General features: G+C 45.7%; 1 protein-coding gene across 1 annotated transcript; it reads left to right on the top strand.

The window, feature by feature from the left end:
- The first annotated feature begins 5,926 nt into the window (after positions 1–5,926).
- CD207 (CD207 molecule, langerin) lies at positions 5,927–12,290 on the top strand. The gene is made up of 6 exons (XM_006881003.1): positions 5,927–5,999; positions 6,096–6,212; positions 6,880–7,254; positions 7,780–7,931; positions 9,687–9,805; positions 12,140–12,290. Exons 1-6 carry the CDS (start codon positions 5,927–5,929, stop codon positions 12,288–12,290), a joined length of 987 nt encoding a protein of 328 aa, XP_006881065.1.
- The last annotated feature ends 818 nt before the right edge of the window (positions 12,291–13,108 follow it).

Raw genomic sequence — 13,108 nt, 5'->3', positions numbered from 1 at the left:
GTTCTGGGTAATGGGCTCCATGATAAACCCAAGTGCCTTTCTTTTTTTCCCCCCACTCTGAAATGAGTTTCTTGGCAAGGAGAAGGAGCGAGGCAAGTAAGAACAAACCCAGATCCAAACCCAAAACAAATGTCTGTGGCAACGAGGGCAGAATGCTTCCCTCTCCCTTCTGTGCAATCAACACACCTCTCCACAGCACTTGGACCCACCCGTGGGATGGTACCATTTCGAGGGCTCAGAGTTAGGTGTTGTGTTGGGAGGTGGGGGGTACCCAGCAGCGGCAGTGTTGGGGAGAGGTCTGTGCTCTTGAATGCATGCCTGGACTCCACACGGGACATTCTGCACTTGAGCTTGCAGGCAGTCACTGAAGAGGCCAAACAGAGGTTATAGCTCATCTAGAAAAGAACCATCTGATTCACTTGACCGTTAAGAATCTCTTACTGTGGAGACTCGTAATTACAATGGAGGCTCTTAGCGGCAGCAGTCGAGATATCAAAACCTGTCAGATTTTGAAAATTTGCTGGGAAGGACCTCTACAGAGTGCTGAAGAGCAATGATATCAGTTTAAAAACTAAGGTGTGCCTGAGCCAAACTGTAATATTTTCAGTTGCTTCCAGTGGAACTGAAAGTTGGATAATAAAAAATGAATAAGGAAAACCACAGGAGAATTGCTGCCTTTTCGATTGTTGCGTTAGAGAAGAGACCTGAATACATGAATTACCAAAAAAGAACAAACAAGTCTGGCTTAAAGGAAACAAAACCACGTTGCTCCCTAGAGGCAAAGGTTGGGGAAACATCAGCTCACCGTACTTGGACCATGTTGTCAGGAGATGTTGTTTGTTGTTGTGTGCCACTGAGTCAGAACCTACCCATAACTGGCCCTCCTGCGGGTTTTCGGAGCCAGTTAATTGCATGGGAGGAGGTTGCCCATCCTTCTCCTGAGAGGAGGTGGAGGATTCGAACCACATCTCTTTTGGATTGCAGCACAGCCTTTTTCCAGTAGGCTCTGTGAGCTCTCTCAGGAGGAGGTGGTCCTGGGAGAAAGACATCCTACTGGAAAAAGTCAGTGAAAGAGAGGAGACCCTCAACGAGATGAACCGACACAGTGACTGTCACAATGGGCTCAGGCAGAGGTGGTGAGAAGGGTGGGGGACAGGGCAGGCTCAGAGCTGTCATTCACCGTCGTTACAACTGGTGTTGACAACACTCAGCCTTGGAGCAACATGCTGTGCAGGTTTGAGGTGTGTCTCTTGGCCACAAGATGGCTCACTTCCCTTTCTGGAGACTGACTTTCACCTTGCTCGAATCCAGTCAATGCTCTGGGCACCAGCAGTCAGGAAATCAAAAGACAAAAGGCATTGGGAAAGTCCAGTGTCGGGGACCTCGCCAGAGTACTGAAGAGCAGTGATGTCAGTCTAGAGACTAAGGTGCACCTGATCCAAGCCATGATCTTCACAATTACTTGTTATCCGTCAGAGAGCTGGACAATGACCAAAAATAACAAAAGAAGGAAGAATCGATGCCTTTGAGCTGTGGTACTGGAGGAATATTGAACATACCAAGGACTGCCAAGAGAACAAACCTGTCCTGGAGAAGGGGAAACCAGGTTGCTCCTTGGAGGCAATGATTTTGAAGCTCCGTCACACATATTTTAGACATGTCACCATTTCTTGGAGAGGGCCATCATGCTTGGAAGGGTGGAGGGACAGTGCAGCAGAGGAAGACCCTGGATGAGATGGATTGACATGGTGACTGGGGCAATGGGGTCAGGTGTGTCAGAGATGGTGGGGTTGGTTCAGGATAGGACAAGATTGGCTAAGAGTCATAGCCGACTCGATGGCACATAACTTTTCCACTCTAACCATGACGTCCTCGTTGATTGTGGTCATTGTGATCCTCCAGGCACAATATAACTTAGAAACAAAAATCAGAGTACAGGACGTGCTAGTTGTTACTGAGTTGACGTTGCCTCAATGTTTTCTCAGTCACAAAACTAAATAAGATGTGTTTGTATGCTAATTCTTCTCTTCACACTTGCCTATGATTATAAACAGGCAAGAGGAAAATGTGGCCAAGCTGGTTTCTTCAAACATCTCGTCCATAGAAGGTCTCAGAAGCCCAGGACCTTGGGGACGGGGAAGCGGAAGCAGTGGGCACAGACTTCCCTTTCTTTAGTCTCAGCAGTGATTTTTTTTTTTCACTTTAGGTCTCACCCAAAGTTTCTGTTCTGCTTGAGAAAACTGGACATCTCCTCAGGGTCCAGAACTCCCTGGTCTCCTGGCCTGGAAGAGTTGCTCAGATATCTGCTTCCTACCTGTCTTCTAAACTCCTGTTCAGTTGAACACCCAGAGAGTACACAGGGGAAGTGTACCCCATATGCAGATGAACATGACCACACGATATGGCCTGTGACACCCTCCTTCCGTCCAAGCAGGAAGTGAAACTCCTTATGGCTTGGGACTTTTATATGCGCGCTCTCAGAAACCCCAGAGGGCCTATGCCCGTTCTGTGGAGTCTGGTGGCTTGTGCTTGGCTTCCTCATGTTGGATCAGCCCTTCCCTTGGTGACCACCAGAACATGCATACCTAAAACCTCCACTTCCACCCCTCAAAGGAAATGGTCCCCAAGTCCAGTCCCTTCCACACAAGAGGCCCTGACTCAGTTTGGATCTCAAATCCATTCAAAGACCACTGAGAAAGCCCATAGAGAGTCTGTCAATAACTCATGTCACAAGACTACCAAAGTTTGGGAAATGTCAGCTCCTTGACAGAGATGAAGGACACAATACAATGTAGATCCCAGGTTTCATGGCAGTTTCTCTTTCTCAGAAGCCCCAGGAGGCGGCCAGGACCTTGAAGGACCTCTTTAACCATGGCCTTGAGCAACTTGGCTTCTTCTCTGCACCGTGAGAATCTGTGGATGCCAAGCCTTTGGGTTGAAAGTGCAGCTCCGTATACAATAAGACCACCAGAGTTCCAAAACGTTAATGAAATCCAGCTTGACCTTGTGTTGGTTTTTTTTTTAAATGAGTTATGCTTTTGATGTTGAATCTCAAAATCTAGGGTCACTTAGATTTTTCTCTTATATTATCTTCCAGAAGCTTAATAGTTTTGCATTTTGCCATTAAGTCTGTGACCCATTTTCAATGACTGTTGTGTGTAATCCGTAGAGGTTTTGAACATCAGGATTGGAAGAATACTTAATGATCTGTGTTATGCAAATAATCCACCCTTACTTATGCAAAGTAAAGCAGACTTGAAGTACTTACTGCTGAAGAGCAAAGTTTACATCGTTGGATAACTAGTAAAACATGTATGGGAACTTGTGGGTTGGAAGCAAAGGGATGAGGATGGGTAGGGGTGAAACCAGAGGGGTTGCACCGTTTGGTGGGTGGAGGGAAGGAGGGCAAGTAAATGGGAAGGATTTGGGAGAAAATACAGGGTAATGATGGGCAAGGTCCAGTGGTGATTAATTTTATGAAGCATAATGCATGAGAATGATTGTATGAAACACAGCGTGAATGAAGAATAGTGTGAAACACAATGTATACAAATTTTGTAAGCAAACAAATAAAAAAAAAGACTACATTCTTTAATAATGGTCACATTTCCCCAACAAGAAAACAAAAATCTTCACCACTGGACCAACAGGCAACATCATGATGGATGGAGAAAATCAAGGATCAATAGTTTCATCTTACTTGGCTCCACAATCAACACCTGTGTTAGTTCCATTGAAGAAATCAAAAGATTGTGAGCTCTGGTAGCAAGAAAACTGCACTGCAATCCCGAAGGCGGGCAGTTAGAATCCATCAGATACTCCACTGGAGAAGGAGGGGCAATCTCTTCCTGTGCCAGTCGCATCTGACCCGGTGGTAAAATCTCAACAAGAAAAAAAATACAAATTAATTAAAAAGAAAAGAAATCAAAGCCATATTGCATTGGGAGACTGCTGCAGAGACCTCTCTAAGGTTCTAGAAAGCAAAGATGTCAGTTTAAACACTAAGGTGCACCTGATCCGTGATATTTTCATTGACTTCCTGTGCATCTGAAAGTTGGACAGTGACTAAGGAAGACAAGAATTGATGTCTTTTAAAAAATTTTTTTTAAATTTAAATTTATTATTAATTTCAATAAAAATTTACAGAGACTTTGCATTTCCATTCATTCATTGTTGTACTTTTCTCCCTTCCCAACCCTCCCCTCTAGTACACTACCCTCTTGGAAAAGTAAAAGAAAAATTCTTTCATTGTTTTACAATCCCTCCACCAGGTCCACTGCACCATGTGGCCTTTGCTCTAGACTCCTGTCATGACAAACATACCTAATCATATATCCCTCTTAAACAGTTTCTCCCTCATCTGTTTCAGTGCAGTATACATTATTGAACCCATCTTTCTCAGTCTCTCTCTCCTCAACCCCGAGGTCAGTCCTGTTTTACAACAGTGGCACCATGCAGTATTTGTCCTTTTGTGACTGAGATACTTCACTCAGCATAATGGCCTCCAGGGTCACCCATTTTGAATAATATTGCATGAGTTCCTTATTTTTCAATGCAGCATAGTATTCCATTGTGTGAATATACCACAGCTTCTCTATCCATTCGTTTGTTGAGGGGCACTTGGGTTGTTTCCAACTCCTTGCTATTGTGAACAAAGCCGCAGTAAACATGGTGTGCATATATCTGCTTGGATGTCAGTCATGGTCTCTTTGGGGTATATTCCCAGTAGTGAAATTGCTGGGTCAAATGGTATCTCTATTTGCAACTTTTTGAGAAAGCGCCATACTGCTTTCCACAGTGGTTGCACCATTTTACACTCCCACCAACAGTGAATGAGGTTTCCAGTTTCTCCACAACCTCGCCAGCATTTGTTGCTTGCTGTTCTGTTAAATTTTGCTATTCTGTCTGGGGTGAGATGATATCTCATAGTCGGTTTGATTTACATCTCTCTTAGAGCTAGGGATTTTAAACATTTCTTCATGTGCTTGTTGGCCGTATGAATGAGTTTTTTGGTAGTTTTTTGGTGAAGTGTCTGTTCATGTTCTGTGCCCATTTTTTCTATTGGATTATTTACCTTTATCTTGTTGTGGTGCTCAAGTATTTTATAAATTCTGTAAGTCCCTTATCTGATATGTCATTACCAAATACTTTTCCCCAGTCGGTGGCTTCTCTTTTTACCCTGTTGGAGAAGTTTTTGGATGTGCATAAGGATTTGATTCTTGGAAGGTCCCATTCATCTGTCTTCTCCTGGTTGTAGGAAGAACTGATGTCTTTGAATTGTTGTGTTGGCGAACAGTGTTGACTATACCATGGTTTCCCAAAAGACCAAGTACATGTGTCTGGAGGGAAGTGCAGTCAGTGTACTCCTCAGAGGCAAGGGGAAATTCTCTCACTTTGGTACCATCTCCAGAAGGATCTGCTCACTGGAGAAAGACATCAGACTGGGAAAGGTGGAGAGTCTGCAAAAGAGAGGGAGACCCTCAGGAAGACGGATTGACAGTGACTGCTGCACAGGGCTGGAGCTCAGCACTGCTTCTCCCACGTGGTCCAAGACTGCTCTGGTGACTGTTGAAGGAGAAGCAGCTGGGGGGAAAATGGGGGGCTTTGATCATATCACAGACCAATTCTCATCAATGAAATGTGTCATTTTCGTATCGTGCTCTGATGTGCTAAGTAAAAGATGAATGGCTTTGGCTTGTACATTTTAGTTCGTTTGATGGTAACGTCATTTGAAAGGTGGTGTCACGTGTTTGAATTGGTGGCACAATGACGGTGTCTGCCAAGGTGCTGTTTTCCATCCACTTTGCCAGACCAGGAATGAGGAACCACGGGGTGCTGGGGTGACCATCCAGCAGACTCACTTCTCATTTCCTCAGGATAAAAGGCACTGAGGAGACAGCCAGGTGGTGGCATCGGTGCTGAGAGGATGACGGCGGGAGAGGAGGCCCCGTGTGCACACTTCGTGGTAGAGAAACAGAACGTCTCCCTCTGGCCCAGAGGCAAGCGCCGCTCGCTGCTGCAGACCTGCTCTGTCCTCTGCACCCAGGCTGCCTGGTGGCTGGCCTTTAACTGTTGACGGCTTCTTCTCCCACCAGAGCCACCTACGAAGGCTGACCGACCTCTGGCTCCGAGGAAGCCATCCACCGTGTGTGCTGCGCTGACCCTTCTGACCCTGGTCCTGGCCACCTCTGTGCTGCTGCAGGCTGTCTTCTGTGAGGGCCACCGCTGTGTCTAGGAGTCTTGTTTCTTCTTCATGGACCCCCTCCTCTGGGCTCCTTACCTCTCTGGCTTTCCCACCTGTCTACTCTGTCCTCTTTCCATGTCCAGGAACAAGGCTTGGAGAGATGAGCCTCTGTGCCCCCCATCCCACCCCCAACCCCTGCCCCCACCACTGCTGGGGGCTCTGAAAGGAGAGGGCTTGGAATCAAGGGACAGAGCCCCAAAGGATGTAGAGAGAGAGCTCTAGGGGGTGATTACAGGAGAGATTCTCACGCCTCCACATGAGAATGCTTAAAGAAAATTCAAGCCGGGGTTCCAGTTCCTCCTGCCTCGAGCTTTTCTGGTGCGGCTGCCTTCCTCGATGTCTGTAAGATTGGCTCCAGACCCCCCCCCAGGTCTAAGGACCTCGCTGGCACCAGGCTGTGCGGGGCTGACTTCTTACAGAGTTCATGTTTCATCAATTTTTTTATTGTCTTTGTCCACCAGGGTTCCTGGCACATGGTAGATGTCCGAGTGTTTCTTAAATGAGAACATTTGTGAATGAATGGTGGGCAAGAGGCAGTGACTTGAGCTCCTCTGCAACTTGAGCCTACTTCTCCCTTCCCCTCCCTCCTTTTTGTACTCCACTCCTCAGCGGATGTCTTGGTTTCTCAAATTTAGATTCCTGGTGTTCTGGCGCAGTATCTGATGTAAGGACCAACGCTCAGTTGTTGACCAGGCGAGTGGACAACATCAGCTCCGAAGGCTCTGAAATGAAGAGGAACAGAGGTGACCTGAAGGCAGCCAGCAGTCAGATCCAGAAGCTCAACGCCAGCCTGCGTCTCGTGCACTCTCAGCTCCTGACACTGGATTCTGGTCTGGAGAAAGCCAACGAACTGATCCAGGTCTTAACAACAAACTGGGAGGAAGTCAACTCTCTAAATGCCCAAATCCCAGAGTTAAAAAGAAATTTGGCTAAAGCCAGCGCTTTAAACACAAAGATCCAGGAACTTCAGAGCGGTTTGGAGACGATGGGCAACTCCCTCCGACAACAAAGTAAGGATCTCAGCAAAGAGTATTGTAAGCTGACCAGTGTCCAACCAAATATGACCCCCTGGGGCCTGTAGGTGACATGAAAGAGAGGGAGAAACAGGGTAGAAACTTGAAAGGGGCCCAGCATTGGGGTAGGAAGGAGTTAAGGGCTGCCCAGGAGAAGATGGACTGGGGACCAGCTTGGGTTCCCACACCACGATGCAGAATAAGCAGGCATGATGGCTTCTCTATCTTGGCCCAAGCTATCCACGTCTCAGCAGTTCCAACATTGAGCCCCTGCGCTCAGCCGTTTGTGATGGCCAACGGAGAATTGCTTTCCCCTTACGGTAGAGAAAGACCCGCTCTCACTTTTTCTTCTCTAACCCACAGTTTCAGCTAGTCTCTGTAGATGGGGAGTGTCCCAAAGCCCTTACATGAGGATCCAGGGCCCCAGGGCCCAGCCCAATTTCTTAGTGTTTCTGGAAGCCCGTGTGAGCCTCCCACCCCCAACAAACACAGCAGAGTTCACTTTTAGTCTTTGTTGTGCAGATGACATTCTGCAGATGGTTTCCAAGGGCTGGGAGTACTTCGAGGGGAGCTTCTACTACTTTTCTCACATGGAGAAGACCTGGTACAGCGCTCAGCAGTTCTGCATGTCCAAGAATTCCCACCTGACTTCCGTCACTTCAGTGAGAGAGCAGGTAAATGTTGTTTCCGGGAAGAGGCTATCAGTCAGCTCCTTAACAACATCCCTAAATATCACCAGTGTAACAAGCAGTTATTTCTAATTTATGCTTCAAGTCCACTGAAGCTCAGCGAGAGGGTTTTTGGGTTTCTTTTGCTTTTTTTTGGGTGTATGTGTGTTTTATTTTGAAATTTTAGTTTAAATAACTTACCACAACTTCTGTCAACCCTTGTGATTTAAATTAGTAAACTATAAAAATACTTCCTTTGAAGCTGTACGTCTTTATGTGAGAAGATGGCTTAGCTTTCTTCCGAGGAGCACTTGTTGGATTTGAGCTATAACTTTTTTAATTAGTAACCCAACACAAAACTTATTATGTCTCCAGGGCTATATGAGTGGCACGCTTATTTAATGTCTGTCTGCCCAGTCAGCAAGAGGTGTTTTGTTTTTATTAATTGCTCAATTTTTTCCTATTACTCTGATTTATTTACAGAGTTTGAATACATTGTTTTCCACAAAAGATCCTTCCCATTTCCTTCACCCCACCCTCCGTCGAATTGTGCAACCCTGTGATTTATATCCTGCCCGTCCCATCCTCATCCCTGTATTTCCACCCTCCCCCACTCCTGCCTTGTCTCCTCATACTCATTCTACAAGAATGGTTTTATACGGTATTTGTCCTTGTGGGACTGAGTTACTTCACTCAGCATAGTGCTCTCCAGTCTCTCCCAAGTTAAGTAGTAATTTACAAAATGAGTGCTCCTGTGTGCTGCGTAGTATTCCGTTGCATGAATGTACCACAACTTCTCAATCCATTTCTTTGTGGTGGGACAAGGAAGAAGATTTTATACATTATGATTCCTCAAAGATGTAGGTTGAAGGGAACTTCATTTCAACATGGGGTTCCACCATCACCGAGGAACATGGTAGATGGTGCATGTGGAGCTTTTACTTGGAAACAACACACGTCACTTCTGCTCAAGTCTTATTGACCCACATGGATCACCCGGACCTTCAAAGAGAGACAGAGACGTGCGCTCTTGCCACGTGCTTAGAACACAGACATTCTAGTGATCAGTGTTAATGATCCAGCTCCTGGATGTTGAGCGAGGCTCTTCCCATGAGAAGGAGAATAGCAGACTGGGAAAGAGTGTGGGTGCAGGTGTCACTCAGCACCGCCAGTCCCAGGAGTCCTACAGCCCGGGGGGAGGGTTTACCCTCATCAGGCCTCAGCCTGTTCATCTGTGAAACATGTTCAATGGTAGTATCTGCCTCCTTGAAAACAGTGAGTAAATGTGCACACCGCCGTCCAATGACTCCCACTCACAGTGACCCCACAGCACGGGGGGGGCTGTCCACAGGGCTCCCAAGACTGAACATCTTTATGGAAACAGAATTCACATCCTTCTCCAGCAGGATGGCTGGGCGTCCAGCTCACTGACCCTTCAGCCCACTGACCACTCAGCAGCTGAGTGGTGAACACAGTGTCAACAGGGCTGGCCTGTTACGTAAGCTGGAGCTTACGAATCATTTCCTAAATGTAGCTGTTCTCTTCCCAGCCAGCTTCTTGCGGCCCCAGCTCTGGGTTTTAGCTGGGCTCTTCCTGGGACTCCAGCAGCCTCTTCCTAAGGCTAGTTGGGAGGCAGCGAATAATCAGTATTCTTCTTGCCTTTGTCAAGCAGGCATTTGGTAGCGGCCATGGGACCGCTGCCTGTGGGTTGAAGGACAGCGGACTGACGCTCTGACAGGTACTCCATGGCATTCCCTACAGGAGTTTCTATATAAGACCACAGGAGGAGTTGCGTACTGGATCGGGCTGACCAAAGCGGGGACTGAAGGAAACTGGTACTGGGTGGACAACACTCCATTCGATAAAGTCCAAAGTGCAAGGTACGCTGCCCATCTCCTTTCTGACCTCACTGTCCTCCTGGGCCAGGGCTGGGGCCAGGGAAAGAAGGGGGAGTAAGGGACGCGGGATTCTTCCCTGTGCCGATGTGGCGGGAACGCTGAGATGTGGCTCTTGCTCACCTCTGCTCCACTCACCACCTGACCAGGGGCATCTGGGACGAATCTCGGTGCCATCTGGAATTTGGTAGCACAGCCACACACACAGCTTTGCAGGGGTATGCTTCTTTTTGTAAAATAAATTTTTTTCTTTTAATTGTGATTTTTACGTATTGCCATGGGAAAGTCTGCTGTTAGGGACCTCTCCAGGGTACTGAAGAGCAATGGTGTCTCTCTGGAGACTAAGGTGTGTCTGATACAGGCCATGGTCTTTGCAATCACTTGTTATGCATCAGAGAGTTGGATAATGACTAGGGAGGCTAGAAGGAGAATTGATGTCTTTGAGTTGTGGTGCTGGAGAAGAGTATTGAGAGTACCGTGGACTGCTAGGAAAACAAACAGATTTGTCCTGGAAAGGGTTAAACTGGGTGGCTCCTTGGAGGCAAGGATTCTGAGGCTCCCTCTAACATACTTTGGACATGTTGTGAGGAGAGACCGGTCCTTGGAGAGGGACATCATGCTTGGAAGGGTGGAGGGACAGTGCAGGAGAGGAAGGCCCTCTATGAGGTGGGTTGATTCAGTGACTGGGGTAATCGGGATGGGTGTATTGGAGACAGGGCAATTGGCACAGGACAGAGCAGAGTTTAGGGCTGTTGTACATAGAGTCGCTGTGAGTCGCAAGTGACTCGACGGCACATAACAACAACAACAATTGTGATTTTAACGAAAGCGTACAGAAAAGTTAGATTTTCATTCATTCACTGTTGCACATTTTTACCCCCTTTCCTTATATTCCCTCTCCCGCAGTTTACTTTTTTTTTTTTAAATTCCTTAGTTGTTGTACAATTACCTCCCTCTCTCCTCTCCCCCCAGTCCTCTTTGCAATGTGCTTCTTATTCTGGGCTGTTGTTGTATGTATAATGCCTAATCATGTATTCCTTTTAAACAGTTCTTTGCTTCATCTCAGTCACAAAAAGCAGGTCTGATATGGGGGGCTGGGAGGAGAATAGGATGAGAATGGACAGATAATGAACACTGCTCTGGAACAGATAAGGGATATGCTTCCAACTCGCTCTTTGCTGTGCATTGTGTATGGGGACTTTGATTGGTGTCCTGGTTCAGATTTAATATATACGTATACATATGTTAATCTTTTTTTCCCTTTTCTTGTGGTGTACCGTCAAATCAGATCCAACTGGCACAGGAGGAGACTGCCCCTCCTTCTCCAGCAGAGAATCTGGTGGATTTGAACCCTGCACCTTTGGGATTGCAGTGTAGCCTCTTTCCACTAAGCCACTAGAGCTCTCTCTGCCTTAGATTTAATTTGTAGAGAAGGTTGAAAGAGTAGAGACTCACCCATCCCCTTCTACATGGGCTTGATTATAAAAACTAATGCTCTCACCTCTGACCAAAGTCACTATTTTTTTTTTACATTCTTTCAAATTTTATTTAAAAAAAAGATGATAAAAGAAAAAAAAATCTTGTAAGAGGTCTGTGAGGTGCAATCATCATCATCATCACTACAGTGAAGCATTCCATTGAACAGAAGTGACAAGGACCCAATTCAGTATGTATTAGCCTACTTCCTCACTGTGCAAGTTTAAGAGAAAAGTCAAAGCTTCCTCAGTGGGAAGGATGAGGACAGTTTTTACACTGTAATGGTGCCCGAAAGGAGTGATAAAAATCCCTGATTTCCACCCCTTCTATTTATCCTTTTCTTTCTGTTCTTTTTCTTTCTTTTCACGCTCAGCTTTTGCTTCTTCCTCCTCATGTTTTTTGATCGACTTCCTTTTGTTTGAGAGCTCTGATTACTGTCTTTCCATTCTCTCTTGTGAGGGTGGCAATTTCCACTGTTTCAACAGAAAGTTCACTGACATCCGTGGTCTTATTTAGCACCTTGATAGCTAAAGCCAGAGCTGACTTCAGAGTTATTTCTCCTTCTTTGTAGTCTTGCTTTAACATTGACACAGCTGCAGCACGTGGCTTTCCAGCCCCCATAATTCCCACTGATAGTCGGAATAGGGGTCAGTCTGATAGAATTGAAAGCCGTAGTGTTTATTCCAGCCAATGTACAGTAGTGAAACACCAAAGGGACACTTTGCTCCAAATTGTGTATAAGCTCGCCAAAGCTACTATTGATGGAACTCATCTCTGTCTTGGAAATGATCTTTTCTTTCAACTTTGTAAATGAGTTTTTTTCCTTGTCTTCCCACATGGTAGGTTCTGGATTCCTGGGGAACCCAACAATTATGGGAACAATGAACACTGTGTTGTTATCAAGAAGGCTGCACTTCAGTCCTGGAATGATGGGCCGTGTGATGCCCATTTTCTTTTCATCTGTAAGCAGCCGTATACACCCTCAGAATCATGACGGAACTGGCTTCCTACACACACACTTTTTGGAACTGGAGGAAATGCCTCCATCCCTTCAGCCCTGACTTTACACCTTCATTTCCCCCTAAACATCCCAGAACCCAGCTGTGTTAGCTGAGAACTCTCTAACTCTATTGAGGCAGCTGACATGGACAGGAGAACTTGAGTTCAAGTGGGAGATAAAGGGAGAGACTCTAGATATTCACGCTGGCCAGGCAAGTGGATAAGACCTTGTAATCTTGGACCATATTACTGGGACACAACAGGGGAACTTGGGATTACATCCCTTCAGGGAAGTGGGTCTCTGAGGAATTATCATTAGGCAACTCCTCAGGTCATGAACTTCATAATATTTCTTATAGAATTCTGGGAAATTTTCCATTGTCAAATGAAAATTTGGAGCCAGGAACTGGTGAGAACTTTATATCACTCGACATGTATGTTTACTTTGTTGTATTAATTTTTTTCCTGAGTCAGTAGGTTAACAAGGTTTGGCATGCCCTTTCTCAATATTTTAATAAAATGTTCTTGACAAAAAAAATCTATACTTTTTTCAAAGGATAAAAATAAGCATACATAACTTAACTCACCCTACTGAGTGACTGGTGAACAGGTTCTGGGACATTTTACTTTACGGTTTCTTTTTATCTGTTCCTTCTTCCTTGTCTTCTTCTCTCTCCTTCATCATCATAATTTATCTTTAGCCCCCCATTTATTGTCACTACCTTCCTTCTTTTTTAATTTTTATTTTATAATGATTTGTTTACAAAGTTCAAGTATATTTTTTTTTCACACAAGATCCTTCCCATTTACTTC

Source organism: Elephantulus edwardii, unplaced genomic scaffold, assembly GCF_000299155.1.
Source record: "Elephantulus edwardii isolate Elephantulus edwardi_28Jun2011 unplaced genomic scaffold, EleEdw1.0 scaffold00011, whole genome shotgun sequence".
Classification (NCBI taxonomy): domain Eukaryota; kingdom Metazoa; phylum Chordata; class Mammalia; order Macroscelidea; family Macroscelididae; genus Elephantulus; species Elephantulus edwardii.
Note: the sequence above shows the minus strand (reverse complement) of the source record. Positions and strands in the feature narration are given on the sequence as shown.